The sequence below is a fragment of the Crassostrea angulata genome, chromosome 8, assembly GCF_025612915.1.
Source record: "Crassostrea angulata isolate pt1a10 chromosome 8, ASM2561291v2, whole genome shotgun sequence".
Taxonomy (NCBI): domain Eukaryota; kingdom Metazoa; phylum Mollusca; class Bivalvia; order Ostreida; family Ostreidae; genus Magallana; species Magallana angulata.
Genome location: NC_069118.1, coordinates 36,836,253 through 36,861,809, shown reverse-complemented (window position 1 = coordinate 36,861,809; position 25,557 = coordinate 36,836,253). Strand labels below are relative to the sequence as shown.

At 34.6% G+C, this 25,557-nt stretch overlaps 1 protein-coding gene across 1 annotated transcript; it reads right to left on the bottom strand.

Annotated features, from left to right (window-relative positions):
* Positions 1-2,023: 2,023 nt before the first annotated feature.
* On the bottom strand, positions 2,024-23,855 carry LOC128160062 (histamine H1 receptor-like). Its single transcript, XM_052823327.1, has 2 exons — positions 23,153-23,855; positions 2,024-3,913 (listed from the first exon to the last, which is right to left on the bottom strand). Exons 1-2 carry the CDS (start codon positions 23,387-23,389, stop codon positions 2,393-2,395), a joined length of 1,758 nt encoding a protein of 585 aa, XP_052679287.1. The 5' UTR covers positions 23,390-23,855; the 3' UTR covers positions 2,024-2,392.
* Between the last annotated feature and the right edge of the window lie 1,702 nt (positions 23,856-25,557).

The window sequence follows — 25,557 nt, the reverse complement described above, 5'->3', positions numbered from 1 at the left end:
TTGGTGAGTGTGGTGTTACATGTTCTCTCAATGTCATTGTGCAATATGTGTGAATGTCTAAACTGACAGTTATAACAATATTTGTTAAATTATATTTTGTGGTGCTTTTGACGTAGAAAACCATATAAAAAGTGAATGAAATCTAAAAAAAAAACCCGATTGCCTTATCGTTTCTACGTAGTCTCTTTGAACATTGAACGCTTGTGTTTGATAGGAAATGACTGTATCCTTGAGCGAAAAGGGAGAAAGATTTAAACTCCTCAAATTACGCTACAGTCGGATATAATCATCTTCTGAATTACTTTTTTCCCCAAAACTCAACTAAAACACTATTTTCCCCGAAATATTTAGAGATAAACAATGTATAATGATTAGAGATGATACGGCCAGATGAAGGCCACAGCTAGGAGTGGACCTCCTGACACGATGATAAATCTGACATGGAAATGGCCGCTTACTGTTACAGCATATCTCACGGCACATCGGGCACTCATTGTGTGGATACTACAATCGCTTTCCCGATCTGAGCGATGTCTTTGATGTACTCACTATTGAAGTTTGAAGGTATGTGACATGACATATTAAATAGCTAAAAACGATGATTATGGACTAAATTTTATCAACAAACTGTTTGTAAATTGGTAGAAATTTAGAAGCACCAGCTGGGCATCCATTTTTAATGAGAAATTTTCTAAAAAAAAAAAAAAAATCAAATTTTTCTTTTTATAAGTCCAAGTTGGAGGGGGGGGGAATTAATATAAACAAGCATTCTGAGAGTATTGCATAAGCAATACACGCCCCCTACCGGTTTGGGTTTGTGGAAATTGTGAAAACAATGCACTGTTATGCAGAATATCGAACCCGAACATTTAAAAATTGGAAGATAAAAAAATTATTTTCTCGAAAATATGTCAACCAGACGCTACCAATGTATAAACTTAATCTGTAGTTTGACATTTTGAAGCTGTTCAGCAAATTTCATATTATTCCTCAAACGCATAAAGAAAAAAGTGTGGAAAACTGAAATGGGACAGACAGACGGACGGACGGACGGACGCAGAGGAAAGCTATAGTCCCCTCCGGCTATTGGTCTTCGTCCGCCGTAGTGCGTTGTGGTGCATCGTCCGTCTAGCGTCGCCCGTTACCAATTTTTCATATTTAAATTCTTCTTAAACACTACAAGGCCAATTGTTACTTTTTTTGGCTTAAAGCTTCTCTAGGATAACAGTAATCTCAACTGCAAAATTAATTACCTTATCACCCTCGGGGCCTTATGAACGGGCCAAATAAGAAAAAAGACCAAAACTTCTGCTCTACTACCTCACACGTGAAGCCCTCTACAATATTGTGAAATCCATAACCTCTGGTTCAGAGGTTCGGGCCTTAGTTTCGGCGGGGCCAAAATGGTCATATAGTGAAAATGTATATATAAAATCTTAAAAAATATTCTTCGCAACTTCCACAGTAGTGGGATGTAACATAAATGCTTGGTTATTATGACCATATAGCCCTCTACCTACCGTCAGTTGTAAAATTTATATAATTTATTTTGAAACCTTCAAATCTCCTAAAATTCAAATAATTCATTGAGCATTGTTTTCAGAGTTTATAACCATGCTTGATTTACCTGTGATTACCTGATTACATGCCCCTCTAAAATTTAACACAGATACATGTCATATCTGAATAACATAGCACCAAAACATGTTAGAAGTAAACTCTAAAAGCAATGCTTCATCAAATGAAATATTCGAATTTTTTTATACAAACAGCTTAAATGGGTACAAATTAAAATGCCACCTTGGCACTGGCATGATTATCCGGCACAAAGTTATAGTCCAGTATAGACAATTACTTCTGAAATATTGGTTGTACCTCAAAGTAATACGCGAAAAAACTAAGCTCATGTTTTTTTTTCTTTTTGCTGTTAGTTAATTTAATCTGTCGAAAATAAAACCCACGAAAAACACATGAACACGAAAAACTTCGTGTTCACAATAAAGTGTAAAGCTAAATTTGATCATTTTAACAGAAAATCACGACCATGTCCCGTTCAGAAAGTCAAAGAATGCAATATACATGACATACTGAATAAATTTTGTGCAAAGTCAACAACAAAATAACCCACCCCATTTAATTACGTCGATTTTGGAATAGATAGTACTAGGTAATAAGCTGCTGTCAGAGATAACGACAGAGGAAGCATCAATTATGACAATTGAATGGCATTCCTTGTCGTTTTAAACCAATGCCATCTCTTCATTCTGGATAACAGATACAGGTCAGCCTATCCATTTATGAGATACATTTATTTAATGGAACACAATTGTAGCAATGCAACAGTTGATAAAACATTAAATTAAACAACACCATTATTTTACGACATTAGACGTCAATCATATCTCATTGTAAGGCTATTCCTATCTACGGCATGTCGTGATCGGCGTTTAATATTGCCATCAATGTGCAACATTTTTCTAAATTTCCGCCGGAAGTTCATGTTACATAAAGGATACAAGAAAGGGTTTAATGTTGAGTTAAGGTAACCTATCCAGGTCATGGCTGTCATTAGCTCTGTATCCACACAACTGTCACAAAACGCTACCACTAGGAACAACGTGAAATAGGGTAAAAAGCATAAAGTGAAGGCTCCCATTATCACCCCAAGTTGACGGGCGGCCTTAATCTCTCTTGTCAATGATGAACTTTGGCGAAAATTTTTAATGCGGTGTTTTATGTTGAACATATTTGATATCCGACGGGAGGTCACATTAGCAAATAAACAGACACTTCCATCATTGTTACCAGCGTCGTTTTCATTTCCTCCATTGGCAGTCAGGGTGGTGTCCAAAATGGTCTCCGTTTGGCGGAGCTTTTCAATACCGTTCGTTAACCCGTATGTATTATTGCATTTTTGTAGTTTTCTGTTCGATTTTAAATTTACATTACTTTGATACCTTTCATCGCTGCTTGAATTTGATGGATTTGCTAAATAGTCATTACAGAAATTCGAATTGACATGGTCTATTGATCGAACAACCGAAAGTGGAATGTTTTCTTCGTAGTAGAATCGTTCTAACTTTTCCGTCTTTTGATCAAGCACATTTTCATCGTAGATATATTCGACCCTGCATCTCTGGGCCATTCTTGGTCGATCTGAACTACCGTTTGTTGTAAGTAAAATTTTATTTGATTTTAAAACAAGACAATTGCTGCTTTTCATCTTCACTTTCTTGTTTCTTTGACATGAGCCATTTTTCACAGATGTTAGAAGATTAGCATCTTCAATCCTGTTAGAATGTTGATCGGTGAAGGTATCGACCCGCGGTTCGCTATAACTACTGCTCCCTCCGAGGTGCGAGTCCCCCTCGTAATTATACGTCATCGGATTAGCCGTTGTCGGGTACTGCTGACCCAGCTCTAATGCCGACCTCTTCCTAATCTCATGAAAAACTTTACCGTAGAGACTGTACATTATTGCTAACGGAAGATAGAAATTAAAAAAAGCTGTCACTACTTTAAATACGGAGTCTTTAGCATACTCTGTATCACACACGTTGGATGGAACAGATCGGACACCGTCGTGGGCAAAATGGTGCCACCCCACAATAGGAATAATCCACAGAGAGGAAATCATCCACACCACGGAGATCATTATCAGCGCCCTTTTCTTTGTTCGTTTTCGCAGGTAACGTAATGGTGACGTCACAGACCAATACCTGTCCACACTGAGTATGAACAGATTAAGGATGGAGGCTGTGCTTGCCGTATAATCCACGGCGATCCAGATTTGACAAATAGCGACCCCGAATATCCAGTTCTTTGTGAAAATATACACAGTACTTATTGGCATCACAATGATTCCTACAATTAGGTCAGCCATGGCCAGACTCACGATGTACATGTTGCTGACCTATAAACGAAAAGAAAAAAAGGCCGATATTAAAACGAACGAAACATAATGTAAAGAATGAAAAGAAAGGACAGGGAACTTATCAGATCTAAAATGTAAAATATCTCTTAATCGATCTCTGTAATGACATTTTATTTAAAACTTTGCTAATATTTCAATCGTTCTACACGATTCAAACATATGTTATAATTCATAGTAAATGACCACTAATTTAAGTAAGTATTCTTGGATAATTTTAATGTTCAAATTTGATCAATAAAATAACAAAAAGAACTGCACATTAATCCATTACATCTTTCAAGTTTTTAATTTGTTTAAAAAAAAAGCAAGAGAGAAGAATTCAGATCAAGCAATCTTTAGCCGAATCAATAAGCCCTCCCTTATCTTGATCAACAGTCATACCTAATCAACACAAAAAACACCTCGTTTTTGCATTATTGATGATAACCCAGAAAGCTTGACATTTGAATCAATGGACAAGATGTACTTATAGTTATTAGTTTACCGTAAACAATGTGTCTCATGTATGGGTCCTGTAATAACGAGATCTAATGATGTTATTTCAGGGTACCAGTTAAGGGGAACCAACAAAAGACAGGTTTTGATAATAAAAAATCACTACCGTGCATATATAGGACTGACAGTGTCTGGTTTCATTAAAATATTCATGTTGCATACAGTCAATAAAGGAAAAACATTATTTATGCTTTTTAATCAAGATTAATTGTTATTCATGTATGAGTACCTCGAGAAACGTTTCAGAGGTCGTTCTGATTCCGAAGAGCAGTCAATCTACTATATCTATTATATGTACGTTGTATATTGAAAGACAACGGGTATTCACGGCAGTTTAAGAAGGATAGCCAGCAAGACTACTTCACCGGATTAAAACGTTTATGTACCGAAATAGGTATATCTATATACTAATATACATGTACATGTACTCTCTATATGCCATGAACCTGCTATGTCAGTGATCTTACGTGGAATACCAGTGTCGTTAGGTACAAATGCATTGGCTATCATTTAAAAAAATATTTTGAAGAAGAATTGGTTGTACTGTCAGAAAAAGTCTGTCTACGGCACTGAGTACACTACGGTATACGAGTATAATTTATCTATTCTATAAGTTCTGCGGCATACAGACATTTCGTGACAAAATTCAACCAAATGACTCTCAGATGGTTCGTCTACCGACAGAAAATATGATCAACTGAAGCCTAGCAGTGTGAAGTGAAGGGGATTCCCTTGAAAATTCACGTGTCTCTGCTGCAGCCAAATAATTTGGTATAAGGCTCCAACTCGTTCCCTACAGCTAGTATAGTGGTGTTTCCGGAAAACACCACCAGGGGACTTAACTCTGTGTTCTACCTCGTCGACCCCCCCCCCAAAAAAAAACAAAAACAACAAAATAATAAAAATTAAAAATCCGTAGGTTTTGTCGCTGTCACGTATTACTTACAATGAAAGACTGATGATGTGCTGAATGTCGCATGTATCTTATCCTTGTTACAAACACGATATAAATCCATTATTTACAAAAAAAAATCAATAAGAAAATCTTTTATTTGTATCAAAATTTATTTTGTACAAAAAAAAATCAATGAGAAAATCTTTTATTTGTATCCACATTTTATCGATTTCAAACGAAATTCACTAAGAGGTAAACATATTTCATTATTAAATCGACAATAAGTGATGGCAAAGAGAACGTGGGACAGAGTATGGTATTCTTATTTCCCAAAACAAGGGGGACCTTAGAAGGCCTTTCCCTATTATAACTGGTTATCTAGTTTGAACACTGAACTTGTTATAATCTAATTTGTGTGCGTCATGTACATTTAAGCATTCAATGCTTATAAATATTTGTATTTAAGTTGGTGTTTATTTGTATATAATACTTCTGTATCCCCGTAGACGTATAAGAGGCATTATATACGCTCATTGTAATGCATATGAATAATAGATCGAACAGCCATAAAACATACCTTTTACTGCGCTCCTGTGCTAAACAAATAGTGCCAGAAACTTTGACGGGAAAAATTATTTTTTAAGACAGGATAGATAAGATTAAACAAAGTACATATCAAAATTTTCATTAATTCTAACTAAACATATTCTAACTTTACATATTCAAACTCATATGCCGTGAGTTTGAGTTGGTCGCGCTTTTGAGCATTGAATGTCGTAAATTTTTGATCATGCAACCATAAGGGGAAATACTAGTATACAATGAATGTCAATATTGCAATATACATTTCGTAAACCGAAACTGTATGTCATTTTCCCTTACTACAAATATTTCTAAATTATCTTTGATTTAGTTGAATTTTCCTAGTTTGATTTCATAAAGCCTTAGGTTTTTTTATCCCTTCACTGGTGAGAATTTTGAAACAAACAATGCGACGTGATAAGCGAACTTGATGCATTGAATTTTTGTTGAACGTGAATTGTATCGGAACCCACCATTTTTAAGGGTGTCATATTTATTCATAAAAAAATATTGGGCCACAGACCAGGACGGACCTTGCTGCTTTATATACATGTGTAGTCTAAAATTCACTGATAGAACTGAATTTCTTAAGTTTGAACTGTTCGAACTGTTGACATCACTCAGAAGGTATCATTTCTTGTCACTCTCAGAATCATCACAATACTTTAAAGATTTATCGGAGAAAAACGGGTCGCTGACATTGATTAGGAGATATCATCCTTTTTTTTTTAAAATGAAAAACTGGTTCATAGATCGATAATCAAAGATGTGTAGTAGACAAGAAGTGATCGGTGTGCATATCAGCTGGTCTTGAATGGAATGACAACAAAACAATCGGTAATAGCATTTTTCTCAACGTTCATTTCTAATATTTGATTTTTGTAAAATATGTTTTTCTCATGGAATTTAATGCTGTAATGAGCAATAAATCAAAATTTTGAAAGTCGAGCAGGTGATCAGTCAATATTTCAAAATGATACCAAGATTATCTATTCATCAGGTATCAAATATATGGCCATTTCATATTTCATTTCATTTAATACCTTCCCAAAAATACTCGGTAACATTCATTTTCTGAAAAAGTTCTGATAGCATTGCGCAAAATAATTAATAAATGCCAGAGTTAATCTAAAATTGCTTCTGTCCTTTCAATTGCAAATGCAGATAAAATAATATCTCCAACAAAAATATAACTTTCCATGAATATCTGCAGGAAAGCTTTTTATTAAAATAAAAATAATGTATGTAAATCAAAGGAAGATAGCATTGCGTGTATGAGAATACTTCCAAATCAATATTGTAATTGACAGAAGATACCAAATTATTTTAAACTTATTTTATTAATTGTGATATATGATCATAAATCACATAGCTGATATTGATATTCGTTCACTATAGATCACTTTTTCATGATGAATAAGAAGAAATGTTATCGTCCATGCTTTATTGCATGCGGTTGAAAGGATCAACGTAGATAGTAGTTCATTGTGTTCACCATAAGACTTGGTAATAGATTGAATTTGGTCGAAATTAAAATCCTGGTTAGAGATTCTTGTAGATTCGAAATGCCATGGAAAGTTGTACATGTACCAATCGGCATGGACAGTTGTACATGTACCGAATGACATGGACAGTTGTACATGTACCGATTGACATGGACAGTTGTACATGTACCGAATGACATGGACAGTTGTACAAGTACCGAATGACATGGACAGTTGTACAAGTACCGAATGACATGGACAGTTGTACATGTACAGAATGACATGGACAGTTGTACATTAACCGAATGACATGGACAGTTGTACATTTACCGAATGACATGGACAGTTGTACAAGTACCGAATGACATGGACAGTTGTACATGTACCGAATGCCATGGACAGTTGTACATTTACCGAATGACATGGAAAGTTGTACATGTACAGAATGACATGGACAGTTGTACATTTACCGAATGCCATGGACAGTTGTACATTTACCGAATGACATGGAAAGTTGTACATGTACCGAATGACATGGAAAGTTGTACATGTACCGAATGCCATGGACAGTTGTACATTTACCGAATGACATGGAAAGTTGTACATGTACCGAATGACATGGAAAGTTGTACATGTACCGAATGACATGGAAAGTTGTACATTTACCGAATGACATGGACAGTTGTACATTTACCGAATGACATGGACAGTTGTACATGTACCGAATGCCACGGAAAGTTGTACATGTACCGAATGCCATGGACAGTTGTACATTTACCGAATGACATGGAGCGTTGTACATGTACCGAAAGCCATGGGTACATGTACCGAATGACTGATGCTGAGCTACATTTTTACATGTTACTGTGAAAGCATAACAAGAGCGGTCATTTACGATCGTTTAATGTATACATGTATGTATATTTATTTAGGTAACTCATAGATGTAATCAAATTTGAAAAAAAAATAGGTACGGTATAATTTTAAATACTAACTAGTATATCATCCTTTTACAGATAAGATCTGTTACACGAGTACTTGTACGCGAATTTCATTTTAGAAATAAGATATGTCATAATAACGAGTGAGTCAAATAAAATGATTGACAACAAATCGATAAAGGGGGTTCAAGTGAACCGACCAAAAATTGGTATCCATGATTGAATAAAAAAAACATTCGGTGAAAGACGACTCAATAGACTATTATATATCATGTCCATTTCTTTATTACAGTTTCATATCTTTATTGGTATCGCCAAGCCCATCAATCTCTGTCATTGAATGTAGGAACACAAAACATGGGAAACAAATGATGATAAATATAAGGTACCAAGACATAGGTCTTATCTCAATATCACTGAGGCGATAGTTCCGAGCTCCTTTCTATTAAAGTAATTAGGACCCAAATTGTGAAATATCTTAGAAAGCATCGAAAAGGAAAATCGAATCCGTGCGCGGAATTTGCTATATGAAACACTAAAGAAGCAGCCATAGGCTTGGGTGTAGTGATAGGTCAATATTTGGAGGAGTTCTTGCTGGCATTCTAATAAGCTGTTGCTGAACAACTCTTGTGTGAAATGAATCTATTACACTTGTATCAGCCTGTATGTCCACAAGATTGAATTTATTATCCTCGCTTCCTTCCTTCACTTGCGAACCTCTTTGATGGAAAAAAAAAATAAAATCGAAAAAAGTACACTTCTCTTATTTTCTTTGCTCTTTAGATACATCGTTCACTAGACCGTGAATTGAACTACACCATTGACATACTGGATGTGTGAGTTCCAATGCCCAATATTTGTATTACATCAGGATCTTTGAAGGTAGAATTAGATATTGGACAGAACTATATACCAGTCTTTTTTTGTTTGTTTTAAGGATCGTATCTGTATCTACAGACGCTATTTCAGGGTGCTGAGTTGTTGTAACTGATGGAATACTCCGGTCCTCGGGTAGTCTGAGGAGGAAGTAGACAAGAATAGGTTAAGTGTCCAGCCCCCCCCCCCCCTCGTTTGTTCGTTCGTCCGTCGTGCCATATACTTCCAAATTTGAGTTTCGCATAAATTGGCCTACTTTCAACAGTTAAAATACAAAAGGAGGATTGTTTTTTTTTTTGTTTTGGGTGGTTTTTGCACACTTTTGGAGGTCGAAATGACCGCGTAGAATTGTTGAATGCATTGCATAGACAGACTTCTGTGTCTGCAATTTATAAAGTTCTTTTCATCCTCATAATCAACTTGATGTATATGTATATGATAAGGGTTTACAAACAATTAAATTTAATCCATGATTTGTACCAAATACAAAATCGTCAACCAATTCATTTAGATATATGATTGACTTGTTACACATCTAATGTGAAGCATTCGTTTTAAACATTGTTTTATACATTTTATAAATATTTTTGAACTTTGAACTTGAATCTTGAACCCCTCTTGGTGCCCCAGTATTGGCCGAGGGGTCACGATTTGAATAATTTGGAATGTACATTATTTGGGGATGCTTGCATAGCTATTTCACAAATTGTAGGATTGAACATGTAGTTCTTGAGAAGACATGGTTTTAACATTTTTCTGTATATTTTGATTTTGATCTTTGAACCCTTCATGGATCCATAAGTATTAGCCCGTTGGTCAATTTTACATATTGTATTAATTTAGAAACTACACTATCTGAGGGTAATTGTCTAGTTATTTCAGAAATTATTACATTGTAGTTCTTTTAAAGGAGATTTTAAAACATTTTACTTATATGTTTCTATGTTGAACTTCGAATCCCTCTTGTGGCCTCAGGTTGGGTGTGAGGGTCATGATTTGAACAATTTAGAATTTACACTATCTCAGGATGCTTCAAAAGTAATCTCGCAAATTGTCACGTTGTACAAAATGTAGTTCTTGAGAAGAGGTTTTTAAACGTTTTCCCTTTATATTTGAATTATGAACTTCTCCTGGGGTCCAATTAATGGCTTGGAGATCACGCTTTTAAAACAGTTTAGAATCTACATTATTTTGAGGCGCTTGTTTAGCAATTGCCCAAAATTGTAGCTTTGTAGTTTATTCAAAGAAGATTTCCTTCCATGTTAAATTTAAGCCCATCTTTGAGCCCAGTATTGGTCATGGGGTCACGGTTTTAATAATTTAGAATATATATACAAGCTTTGGTGTAGATATTGGCATCCGGTGAGGGGGTTCTTGAGAGGAATTTTTAAAGACACAAACACACACGCACTTTTCAATATTTCGTGATTATCTCCCTTTTAACAAAGGGTCCCCCTCTATTTTAACAATTAAGAATTCCCTTCCCATCAGGATGCTTTGTACATGTACCAAGTTTGGTTAAATTTTTCCTATTGCTTATAAAAAAGGAGGAGCAATGTGAATTGTTTACAAGAAAGACTGATGGTCAGACGAACAGACGACCAACAGGTGATCAGAAAAAAAACCTAGGAACAAATTAGGTTTCATTAAAGTTGGCTAAAATACATAACCCCACGTTAATATTTTCAGTATATCTTTGAAAATTATCTAATATAAATAAAATAGAAAATACATTGGTTGTTAATTATTTTTGATCAGCGCTTTACATGGAAGAATCAACCATTTTGATATATTTGAAGGCCGTAATAGCGGCTTCTACAGCTACTTGGAAGTCTGAGGTCAGCGCCTGCAATCCTGGAGCTCGTGTTCCTGAAATAGCCGACGTTAACGTTTCCATAGATTACGAAAAAATCCACGCATTGTCAACATTGAAAAATAATTCACAATGTAAGCATGACTATATTTGTTAAAGATTTTAATGACAGTTGATATTTAACTAAACATTGCATTTAAAGTTATTTTAAAAGTAAAATTCATACGCGGACTCGTCATTGAACTGAAATCAGGATAGTGCCATCTCTATCTACGCGTGATTGGGCTTTCTACTGTACCGTCTGTGTCATTTATTCAATAATGAGCATATTACATAATGGTATCATATGGTCATTTTTATCCTATAAACAAATTCTACTTTAAGAAATTTATTCAACATTTTAACATTTTTCATGTTGATTTATTTCATAATAAGTGTCTCTTTCTTATTCTTGTCTTACATTCCATTACCTGTGTTTGTCTTTCACTTCATGTCATGAACATATCTGTTTATTTTCTCTAGGAGATGACATAAGTTAGCATAGTGAAAGATTGACATATATAGAATGATTGAATAAGGTCAGCTAGTCTTTGATGTCCTAGACATGAAAACAGATAATTGCACGATGATGTTTTGAACAGATTAGCCGTTCTTGAGACATAACCCTATGTCTCTTTGAAATCACACATAGAGTCCGAAAAGTGTCAATCACAAATTAAATAAGTAACTTTGTACGAAATAAACTATGAGAAAATATTACAAAACGGATGTTGAATTTTAAAAATAAAGTCCAAAATAAAGTTTTAATTGAGCAGTGAATTTTGCACGGTGATAATGGAATCAACAAGTTGAACATTTCTATTTTTGCAGCAAGAGAGAAACATCATCTTTACCGACGTACAGAAATAGGCCCAGTTTTACAAATGTCAGTCAATGATGGCGCGTGTCGATAATGGGTTCTAACATCATGTTAAACGAAGTCGAAAGGCACAAGCGGTTTGTGTGTAAAAGATACAGCCATCGTATTGTTTGTGTTTCGGTGTTAAACTTTAGCAAAGTTAAGTACTTTATACTATTTAAAAACCTCTTCAAAGGTTGCCAGCTATCTAATTTAACGTTACAAAATTCTTAAACTTTAATCTGAAGTATCTATAATGACATATGGCATGTATACATCTTCTAAGTTATTTCGATGCATAGCAAGTTACAACTGAAAATCTCATGACAGTTGCCACAATATAAATTCGTACACGTGTCGACGTTACTTTAAAAATTTGTTTACTTAGAAAATCTTTAAGATGTTAACTTGCTTTAAAAAAAACGAAATCACAGTCAACCCCGCATATTTCCAACTGGTTGAGATTTCTGTATAAAGTGGGCAACACAACGTCACAATGGGTGTACAGTGGCGAGTAATAATCCACAAGCAGATAACGAGCTATAATCCGCGTTAGCGGGTTTAACGTTTTGTTTGTTTGTTTTTTTTTTGTGGGTTTTTATTTTACAATGATTGCTACTGTCATAGTCCGTATAAACAATCAAAGTCAATATTTTATCGTTTATGTTTACATTCTTATATTTAAAAAATTATTAAATTAATCATAAAGAGTAAGTACAAGTAAATTAACGTTATAAATGCTAATCAGTACGTTATATAGAAGCAATTCCTCTTGTATAGGAACTTGAGTCTGACATCATTATGAAAATTTCGTGCAGTCTGCGATTTGTTTCCAATTACCTCAAAGGTTTCGAACAATCGATAGACTGATTAGAACTGGATCGTGTAGATTTCAGTCTTGTCAGAAAATGGATGCATATATTTAAAGTTAAAATTATAATGAATTTCACTCAGTATTTTTCTTTCAAAAACAATTTTATATTCATGATAAATGATAAAAATTATTTTTTTTCTAAATCATGAAATTATAAAAAGTTCTTGGATTTAACGAAGTTGTAGATAAGCATATTACACTGCTGATAAAAGACCACTTGAAGGATTTCATCATTAAAACCATTCTGGATGATAGAGAGATTCCATACATATGACATTGCCTTAAGGTTCCTCTAATACAAACAACGCAAAGGGTAGCTTTGTTCCCAGGGTATTTCTTTTCAATAAGGAGATTTGTTTATCTAAATAGAATTTTACTTATACTTCTATTTGATTTCCAGAGCTTTCTTAACATGCTGGAAACTTGTACGCGACTCTGCAATCAACGTATGTTGATCCGAATCATTTCATCTGTTATTAAGAGGCACGCGTCCCTTCAATTTCAGTGAGCGGCGGCCTCCTTGTGCCCGTCAGTCATATTTCACTTCTTCATAAAGCATTTTCCTGACATGCCAGAAAAGTGTTTGTTATTTAGGAAAGAAGCATGGAATAACTTCTCGCTTGCTTATTATATTGCTTCTCGGCGTTCCACGCCGCCCCAATGGCAAAAGGTTAACTACTTCATTCAAATAGCAGCTCGGAATCATTACATTGGAGCAGATTGATTTGATAAGTACTGGCCATATGAAAAAAGCAATATATAACACGTCAACGTTTTATTATGAAAAGAGACAGATGAAATTAAAGCCACTATAACAGAACGCATCGAAGCAACAGAGAAAGGATGTCCAGACAAACAAATCCAGTACCATTCCGGGGGCGCTATCTGTCTACAATTGTCAATTCTTATCCTCTGTACCTCAATGGATTCTCCGTTCTGGATATGTCGACCAATAATCGTTTTTCTGTTTTTACCAAATCGACATGATGAATCCTGTTGACCGACATATTTAAAAAACAATTACCAATTTTTTACATCCAGTTTGACATGTTCAAAACCAGGTCTTTTAACTGAAAGCTACATTTCCCATTTAATAATCGCATCGCTTATAATTCTTGGAAAAAAACCCATCAATTGTTCAATGTATATTATTTTCAAAATAGTTAAACTTTAAGGTATATTCTAAGTCTTTGATTTTGACTACTTATAATAATTCTTATTGAACAAAACAAATAACATACAAAAAAAGAACAACAAACAACCAAAAAGCATGTTTATAAAAAAAACTTACTTTCTGCATTTTAAATGAAACCTCTATTTCCTTTTATATGTTTTATGCCCATTGCAAAACCTTTCTTGGGAAATATTAAGAAGAAAAAAAATGTTTGTGTCCGTTCTGATCTCGGTTAAAGTTTTTTAAAGCATCTAATTATGGCTGAGGATGGCTAATTAACTGGTACACACTATGCTTAAACATTTTGTTTGTGATATAATTGGAGTACGCAGTGTGGTTTAACCTCTGGTGTCTAAATTATTATCGTTAAACAGGATGGCTGAACCTTTTGTTGCTATAATATCATCAGAATGCACTATGTTCAAACCTTTGATGGCTATTTAATTTTCAATAATTCTGGCGTTTTAAACTTTGAAAGATATAAAAATTAATGTACATTAATCGGTACGAATAAAGTGACTGTACTATTACAGTATTCAGTATGGTGACATTATAATTATTTTTGTCCTTAATGACTTTATTTATCTACACACATCATGATCACATCATTTAATTTTGCACTATGCAGCAGGCTCTCACCATCTCTGACTCTATAATCTCCAGTGTGCATTTGGTGTATCTATAATCATCATAATGCAATCGGTATCTATTTTAATATCGGTATGCATTTTTGGTATGTACGAGGGTTATCCCAAATTAGACAGTGCGCCAAACTTGAAATCCGTTTGTTGCAATTTCATTATTCAACAGTGTTTTGGTCCTTGTAAATTTGTCAAACAATACCGCCAAATATAAAAACCCTTCATAATTCATTTTTTGAGATAAAATAATTTCAAGTTTTGCTTGGCGGCGCAATATGCGACGTCGAAAATTCCCAGTCTTGACATCAATGCTAAACCCTTTTTATTTCCGAAAATGTCTTGGGCAATTTTTTTTTCTTTGGACATTTACCATATGCGTCCATATTCACTATGTAATTCTAGTTGTGTTTTTTAAACAATTCTTACAGGTATATGTGGCGTATTTGGAGTAAAATCCTTGACATGAGTTTGAGTAAAAATATACATCATGTTTCTTATAAGTTTCACAAACTTTAGGCCCGTAAAACATGTTCTTTCATCAGTTTTTTTTTTTTGTCTCTAAACTTTGTTACCATCTGATGAATATTAATGTGATCGGCCATTTGTAACACCACTGCGCATGTGTGCGGGAAAACCTAGTATTGAAAACACGAAGGAAGAACAGTTTGTTTACAAATTAGAATCCCGTTTTTCATGTCTTAAATTACATGTAGATAATTCTTATATTAGATGATACCCAAAGCATTATTATTCCGTTATTCATTAATGTAGAACGATATAAATTGCAAATTATGTGTAATAAAGATGAAACACGATTTTTTCATCAACGACACGGTAAATTGAGTGAATACCCTTCTCCATGAGGGATGCATGTACTGAGAGTGTTTATTTATTCTTTATTCAAAAATTCCTCTAAAAGAAAATCCACTTGTGGTTTATAAGTTATAAAGTAAAGACATGAAGCACGAACGAGCCTGACTAGCAAAACCCCTACAACTTCATGATCAAAACTTTAGTTTAATTCGACTTTAATTCCTATTCCATCAATCTACATAGTCTCTGATGACAATCTTCCCTTTGTTCCTATCCTTGTCAGTCTGTCTCTTTTTATTTTCTTGGCCAAATCTGTCAAACTTAACGGTATTACGGGTATACCTATCTTTCTCGCCGTCGCCATTGTTGTTGTTATAGACTGAGCGTGATATCACGTGACCGATGTAAGGCGGTGTTTATTCAAATACGCTATTTATTGTGGACTCCACAATAATTATAAAAATTATTTATTAACTTCTTTATCTTTTTAACCATATTGATATAAACTGCGTAATTTATTGTAAAGAACTATCTTTATATAACATATTTGAATAAATAAATCAATCAAATATTTCTTCGCATGAAAAAATACGCCACATATACATGTACCTTTAAGAATAAACGATTTGCCGACTCCAAACATTCCCTCTATTATTTTGTCTAAGGTCTGCCTTCCCGAAATGTGTCGTTCAGCACTTTGTCCTCCATTTCTATCGGTCGGGCTTTCTTTCTCCACTTGATATCATCATACTCGTCCAAATATTTTCGATGTTGCTAGACTACTAACTTACAAAATGCATTTCTAAGCAATTTTGGTAATTTTATTTACTTTCAAATCGGCTAAGGACTTAATTCAAGGTCTTTATAAAATTTTATTAGTTACCGGTTATGTCTTCATTTTACTACGAGTCCAAACTTCAGTTTGTCACAAACACGTAAATTAGCAAGACATGTCTCGCCATGAACAATGAATATTACACAATATTATTACCTGTACATGGTGATGTTGACTTCAGGATGAACGATCAAAAACACAGATCTTATTATCATTTCACGCATCAAAATCGATCAATTTTAACCGCAGAAGCAACCAGGTGAGTTCTACTTACAGGTAAGATAATCTGATATGTAGACCAGTCACACCCTCGGGAGATGGGCTTCAAATATTTGCCATGATTTCCATATATTGACCAAGGACATCACAGGAAGGCATCGAATAATGGACCTGAATAAGCTGACGCTGGGCTTTAATTTATCTCACATAATCTTTTTGGTCTCTAACAAAACAGAGATTTCAGTATCAAAATGGCCGACTATTACTGCGATTTGATCTTTAGACAGTGAATAACAATTTTCGATAATCTCACCATCTCTCTCTCTCTCTCTCTCTCTCTCTCTCTCTCTCTCTCTCAATTTTCCAAAATCCTTTTTTTTCTAAAATTCTCTGTTATTGCGCCATTCATTTTCAAATGTTAGAAAGACAGGACCACATGTAAAACATTAGGCGTATAAAGGCAAAATGACAAAAAGGTTAATACCAGTAGTCTATATATGTTGTTTATGCACAACATCACTGACAAACCACAGCAAGTTTTGCTTTGATTGTTGGTTCATTAATTCATGAGTAGCTAAGAAAATATTAGTAGGTGATGACATTATTTTGGTTGTTACCCGGGCGTTTTTAAAAAAAATAATTCCATGTGTGTCAATGTTCATACAGGTAATTTCAAAATGTTATTTGGACAAAGTCGTGATGTTTCATTGATAATAGAAGCTTCACCAATTCAATTGAGAGAGACGATAGACAGTCAACTGCTACAAACTCAAATTGGACACTTGAGTCCAATCTTTCAAAATGACAACGTATAATACCCTCCCCTAATACCTTCGTTATTTGCTCATTTTTCCCTAATATCCAGAGAAACAGCTGAGCCCCTTTAATGGGAGGCAAAAGTTACCTAATTAGAATCAAAGGAGGTACCTGACAATCTGTGTGTCGTATATTGTAGCCGAACAGAAACCAGAGCCACAATGATCTAGTCCTGTGGTAAAGATGGATATTTGCAGACCGATATTGTATAACTATTATGTATCATCACATCGGCCGGAAGGAACGAAAGCGCCCTGATGAGTAGAGATAACCACGTGTTGTAAAATTCGTACGGTAAAGAAGTATAGCGCACTTATTGTACGATTTTGCCTAAAATATATAATTTACAAACAACCGGCATCTTCGATATTATACACTGTTCAGTAAAAGTTTAAATTATTCCAACGGACCTTTCACAATTAACATTTTAAAAGAATGTCTTATCCGACATCATTAAAATCGGTAGGTTTGGATGGGATATATCGAAAAATAGTATGTAATAAAAGTTGGATATTTGAGTATTTGAACCACTTTAAACAAACAAAACAAAATAAATAAAAAAGTGACTAAAATTGTTTTCTACATGTATTGTAATACGTGTATATATTAAATCATTAAACTATTTTGGATTAATTTGGTCTTCGTATTGAACATTAGACAAATGTTTTAGTAAGTGAATTTTCTAATACTATCAGGTATTTAGCCATATATATTAAAAAGACATCCCATGAAAGTGTTGTAGGCGTGACCAAGTGGTAACGCTTGGGTCGTTTTGATTTTGCGGTCGCTGGATCGATTCCATTAAGTAGTCGATGTCTTTTTCTTTTCATGATAAGAATAGGGAGTTAAATTACCTGTACCTAATCTGCTGAATTTTCCTCCCAAAACGCTTGTTTATTTCTGAGTAAAAGCACAACCAATATGGAAAGACCTTCCTACTATACTACATGTACATACGTGTATGTTTATGTACTCTATTTACATTTACATTCATTGAGTTTTGCTGGAAGTTATCACAGTTCAGAATTTCAACTGTTTTCATACACAGAGTTCTACATGTATATATTCATTTCTCGATGCAGGTTTCATGAATTTATGACAAATCAGTGGTTACAGACACCATTATACAATCAGTAACTTGGTCCCGATATCATATTGCGACATATACCTGCGTCTATTTTTAGTAACATAGTTTCCGCTCAAATACAGTTGTAGACGAAATAATGGAAAAGACGCTCCTAGTATACCTAATTCTCATCTCTCGATTATAATAACCACGGCTAGAGGAACTCAATTTTGAATAACTGTTTACGCAGAAACTGTATTTTGAGTTTTATAAGTGATGTTAAGTTTACTTTACATGTTGTTGGTACACAGACCGCGAGAAGTTTAGGGATGAGTGTACCTTATTACACGCCAGTCCTGCCGAACGAAGACGAACGAAAAAAATGAACGCAGTTAGAAATTTTATTTCTGTAGTTTAGGTTTAAAGTAAATTGAAAAAAAAACCAATATTCAATAAAAGAAACCAAACCTTAAATTATATGTTATCGCAAAACAATACTTAGATTCTCAACGTACATGTATTGTCAGTACGGCAGTTTACTGAATCGTTTAATTTTTGAGCGAATGTAAGAATTCATTACCGTATTCCTTGGAAGATGGTAAGGGATTTGAAATAAACGGAGAACCTGGGTTTGGAGGGTTATTTAAGGGTTTGAATTGCTAGAAAATTTATTGCATTGTTTTGTGGATAGAGAAGTTCGCGTCCATTTCAATGATATATGACACTTTAGTATGGGCTGCGTTCAAAATCGTACCAGCTAGCCTAGCTGCAATAATGTAGCCCTCTCCCGATTTTTTTTTTTGGGGGGGGGGGGGGGGGAGAGGGCTACAACTCCATAGGATCTCCGTAATGGTGCAAGTGCGGGAGTGATTCACTCCCGCAACGATTTCGTCTCAAATCGTATATAAATGACGATAACATCTGCATTTCTTACCTGAACTCAAATATTGTAGATGTCTATGGCATAAATTAATCCAAAAATATCAGGTATAGTCCATATATCGGTTATTTTTCGTGAGTGTCAACAACGCAAGTTGAATTTGTCCGCCATGTTTACTGACCTTGACCGGTTTTATTTTGAGACAGCCAATGAGAATTTAGGAGCGGATCTTGAACTGAATATAGGAATTCCCCTATTTTAAACATATATACGCGGTAAATATGAATTTTTCATTACATACCAGTTCCTTAAATAATGTTTTAGTGATAGAACGAGGTTAGATAAATTATTTATTGTGACATTCACGTTATCAAGCCCATCAAAACTCCAAGCGTAAATCCCATAAAATCACGCGAGAACTGTCATGGCTGCTGAAAAAGACGACTGGTAAACATGCTGATGTGTTTTATCTGGTTTTGATTTATATACGGTTAGTTTGTTCAACCTGAATTAAAAAATCATTTTACCTAAAGGGAGTCAAATATAAAATCGATCTTTTCAGACCGAAGTCAGTCGCATTAAAAATTTAATTTTGCACCATTACGGAGATCCTATGGAATTGTAGCCCTCTCCAGTAAACATCAGATATAAAAAATCGGAGAGGGCTACATTATTGCAGCTACAGCTAGCCTAGCCGCTGGGTCGTAGATAAATAGGTCTATTCGACATTCGGCATATTCATGCGGGATATGAACGTGGTGACATTGCAAAAAAAATACATAACCCGCTAACACGGGTTATGTATTTTTTTCTGCAATGATCGCCACATTCATAACCCGCATTTAAAAGCATTTTATTGTTTATATTAACATCTTTTTTTTTAAACAAATTAATAAATTGATTGTAAAAATTAAGTTAAATGAACTAAATTATTGTTATTGTACATCATTAAGTTAGTTAAAAGAAACAGTCAAATCGTCTCCTGTGGTATTTTGAGTCTGACATCATCTAGATTATTTCGTGCAGTCCGTGATTTTTCTTAGGTCGCTGTAGGTTTCGACCAATCGATAATCAGGGCGTGTAAATATCACTCCTATTAGAGTCTATAGAGCTATGAATTAACGTAAGTGTCCATTAGAATCAATTGTTAGAATAAAGAGAATCATACATAAATACAATATTAAGACATAATCTGATATGCCAGGCTGAATTTGCAATTTACTCCTGTATTTAAACGATATCGAATGCTAGCGCTTAAACACACAAAAACATACGTATTGTCTGCTACACTTTATGATTATCGTTAGACACATGTCACTGTAGAATAGTTTTGGAATCACTGATATCTTTATCAAGAAGATATTTTTTATTCTATATAAGATGAAATTAAATAAAAGTTATGAGCCAAAGTTTATTAATGTTCGGTCAAGCGTAATGAAATAGAATCTTCCTATAACTTTCAGTTTGGTTGTATGCATATTAATCAGTTTGCTATTTCTACATTAAAGGCTTATACAGCAATACTTTGACTCTTATCTTGTCCAATGTTTCCCCGACTGTCACCAAGTATCGTGTTCTGAAATATCATCAAATGATCATGGCAATCGGTTGCATAAATGTATGATTGAAAAGTTTATTAAAATGTAGTTGTCACTGGTAAAAAAAATATAGAATCCCACAATTGCTTCTGTATCAATTTAAATACGTAAATACATTGTATAAAAATATCATATAATTTATAATCAATTTTGAAATAAAAAATAACAAGTGATTTTTTAAAGTCATTAATTCAGAATAGACTTGTACTCGTAAAGCCCCCTATTCGCTAGGATAAGTCTGGCTGACAAGAGGGACAGCACGTGATCTGTTTTGTAGGGCATTACTGCAGACAATTGCAAAGCTCTTGATTTTAATTGTATTGCAGAGAAGGTCTGATATGGCAGTGACACGTTCTATTCGTTAATTATAAAGGTTTCATTAATAATAACAGTCTGTGAGAAGACTCAGCATCAGTGCTATCTTTTACGTGAGAACCATTTCTGCTTCGTTCGAGAAAATCGTGCACAGAATTCGGAGGAAAGAATAGACATTTGATATATGTCGCAGGAAATCGGTCGTTTGTTTCAAGTCTGTAAAGTTGTTATTTATCTTTATCCATTTTATCTCCTAATTCTAAGATAATTCACACCACCGAACAAATACTAAAGATATACTATTTGTGACCTATGTAAATTGACAGTTGGTGTACTTTAGCGAATTAGATTATTTGTGGATAATATTAAGATACATGTAATAAATTATCTTTAAATTTTACATGCATATCTTTTGAGAATCATTGTGTGTGAGAGAGAGAGAGAGAGAGAGAGAGAGAGAGAGAGAGAGAGAGAGAGAGAGAGAGAGAGAGAGAGAACACACATAATTAAACTCTCGAGCGATAAAAGATTTTAACCCTCCATTTTTTTCAAAAAAATGACAAACATTAAAAACATCACCAAATGACAAAATCGGACATAACTTGTTTGAACAAGACAATTAAAAGATATTTTTTATGGAACAAAATTAAAAGTCTGACTTATTAATAAACTTAGGTAAAATTTAACTTTCCTGCAAGTAATAGATTTGAAGTCAGTCTTCGTACGATGATATAATGTCTCAGTTTATTAGTCCTCTACCGGTTAAAGCGGGGGGGGGGGGGGGGGGGGGGGCAATCGTCGACATCACGGTCTGTCAATCATTCTGTCCTAAATTCGTTTTTCATTTCCTATGGTTTGCGAATTTATTTTAAATGTCTAGTGCACTTCATAATAACGAACTACAGATAAGGTTTGGCTTTTGTTACTTTTAATCATCAGGTGTTAACGTAATTTTTTTTTAAAAAGTGAATCTTGTATTTTTTTCGTCTCGGATTAATTACTCCGCTTAGAATAGTTTGAATGATTCTATGTTTGATTTTTTCAAAAGCAATGAACACGACATATTGAAATATTCTGCATGATAGTTTATTGATTCAGCAAAAGCACCATAGGAGCCAATTGAGAAATAAGATTACTAGATAAACACGTGACATGATTGTAAAATGTATCTACTGGTATATGTTAGGTTTCTTCTCACGCTCATGCGCAGTACTTACTAGTGATTTTAAAAACATTAATCCTTATTCAGCTAAACGTATATGGCACAAATTCGAATCGGTAAATTAGTATGGCAGTTGGCGGGGTTTTTTTTGGTCCGAATTTGTTTAAAAATGTTATTTTGAAATGTAAATTATACACTCGATAAATGATTTATCTTTTTTCACAAGGGAGTAAGATTAAATGTCTCAATAATTTCCAAACAACCCCCGTTATTGCACACAAATTCACATAAAAATTTAAGCTCAATTTTATGTTGAATTAATTTTTCTGACAGTTTCAGTCAGATGCCAGATTTTACTATTATAAATCCTCCTAATTCATTTTTTCACACAGACCCTCTTTATACCCGGAGAAATGCACAGGAGCGGACATAAAATTTAGAACTTTTGCCATAATTTTGATGATTTCAGTTGTGATAAAATCGGGAACTTTAGACGGACAATAGTTTTTAAAATCATAATATTTCATAGTTTTTAATGTCGTTTTAAAGCTTTTTTAAATATAGTTTTATTAAATATTATAATATTGGACTTTTCTAAACTTGCTGAGTTTGGTCATCACTTTGTGTAGAACCTTAGATGGGGGGAATCAAGGATGTACTGTAGTACATGGCGTAGTAAAAGTCACTGAAGTTTAACGATCTACACACATTTTGTAGAAATTGTATTACAGTTACTTATGTACGTGTCTAATAGTAAAGGTAAGAATTTTACTGAAGCTTTGAGACTTACATACAGTAATAAATACTGTCTTTATTTCCCGATATATACATGTCCACTCACCGTTTGTAGCCGCCTCTCCGTACGTACGGCGTGTAACACCATGGCGTTGCCTATGAAGGTGAGCAGTGACAGCAGACTAAGCACCAGCCCCAGGGGGATGTCCCGCCAGACTCCGTGCTCACTCTCGGGCTCCAAGGAGAGGGAGCCATTGGTGTAATTTTCTATTAAGTACCAAGGAAATATAAAATCTGCGGTACTATTAGAGTACTCCATCACTGCATTTCCGTCTGGGTTCATTCACGGAGTACTATTTGTACTCTCAGATATGACATTGGAATACTATCCATCTCCTCACTAGTCCTATTAATGAGTAACTATTGCTCCACGTTGCTCGTCAGATATATCTCCCAGAAAATGGTTGGTGAAAAATCGTTTTTTTTCTGACCAGGAACATTAAACACTATCCCAGATAATTCAATACACAACACTAGCATCCTTCATTAACACCCTCTCCTGATGCAAATCCTTCCCATTGTCTCTGATCATATTAAGATTCACTACTTTATGAGAAAATATAACACAAGTACTGGGGAACATATATTGCAAATTTCTCTGAATTTTACTTTGTTTAACACAACACAACACTTCCATTATTGAGTAATTATGCAGTCATGTTATCAATAATGTTTCTTCTGTTTTACTGAAGTAAAAAAAAAGTGTCATTACAAACAGAGCGCCACTTCATTGAACAGTAAAAGCAGCAGGCATGCGCTCTCTTGAATCCTCCTGTAATCGCCTGAGCGCTAAGTTACAGGACTCCTACCACAAAAATCAATAGATGATCAGCGCAACCATTTTAACATCTTTTATTCAATTTCATTTTTATTTATATTTGTTAAAGAAAGCAAAACACATACAAACTCATAAAATTCCATCTACACATACATATCGAGATGAAAATTATTGAAAATATCCTATTAAAATCCTTAAATTCAAAAGACACGTTTTCTTGATTTCAGCGAAAGTGTGTTGAGTGTCGGATTCACTCTGGATACGTATGTACCTATGGAAGGTATTTGTGTCAAGCACCCTCGCCGCAGACTCGTTACCCTATATCGTGCCTCGTTCACTTAAAACGAGTAAAAAGCTAATAAAATTTGTTTATTACAGTGAGAAGGAATTTTTTTTTAGTTCATTCTTGATGAATATTTGTAGAATTTGATATGATGTTGGAAGACTTTGGTATTGGAGAAGCATGAATGAAAGTATAGATCGAACCGATCTCCTGATATAGTAGTACCCATATATGGTGTACAAGTAGTTGAAATTAATGAAGGGATGATTACTAGTGGTTCATTTAGGTATGACGTAAATTATGGGTTTTTTCTTTCAATGATCAAGATCTTCATACGCTGTGAAACCATCTTAGAAAGCAATTCAATATTTGTATTGACAAATCTCTTAAAACCTCTGAATCAGATTATTCACAGAGAGCAATGAAATATCAATACTTAAAAATGATGTTAAACACAGAAGAGCCATGCCAAAGGTCCCACGTCTGTCTTCGCTCACTTTCTTTCAATGTTGCTGCTATACTATATGTCACTAAACTTGGAAAGAATAAAACAAGGCATACTTTGACTATTAAAACATATCTACGAGAGGTTTTGAATATAAACAATGGACAATTAATAGCAAAATAAAGAGATCGTCCTGTAGCTACTAAATGCAATGTTTTTGGATCATTTTTGCTGTGCAGAAACTAATAGTGTTTCAGTTCTATATATTAGTGAGGGTCGTACTCTCAGTAGTGAGTACATCGCGATTGGCTAAGAAGGTACAATGAAGTGCATTGATTTGTGCTCTTTAATCAGCATGTAGTACACGTGTACAACATGCCTCGTGTTCACTAACAGTATCACTAATTTTTAGGTCATCGAATAACGCATATTCATGTATGATATCAGATCTAGTGTTTTTATCATGTGAAGAATTAAATTGATGAGTAGGGTATAACCAACCGAAGGATATACTGTAGCCAAAACATTTTGTGATCCACTTTCAGGGTGTCCTTAGCCTAGTGAGTAGTGTTCACCAATCAAGCGACCCTGGTTCCCGAAGTTTTTCGATGTGCCTGAACAATCAGAAGGCATCAGAACTAAGTTTGATCGGCCACTCTTTGCTCAGTGAGAAATGTTCACTAATTTTGGTGTCCCTAGCGTAGTAGGTAGTGTTCACCAATCAAGCGTACCAAATATTCCGAGGTCTTCCGATGTTCTTGCACAATCGGAAGGCACTTAGACCTTAGGTACATCACCGTCCCTAGCTCAGCGATTAGTCTACACCGACCAAGTCCACCTTTGTTTCCAAGGTCTCCGATGTGCTTGCACAATCGGAAACCATCTAGACCTTAGGTATATATCAGACGTCCCTAGCTGAGTGAGTAGTGTTCACCGAAGAAGCCT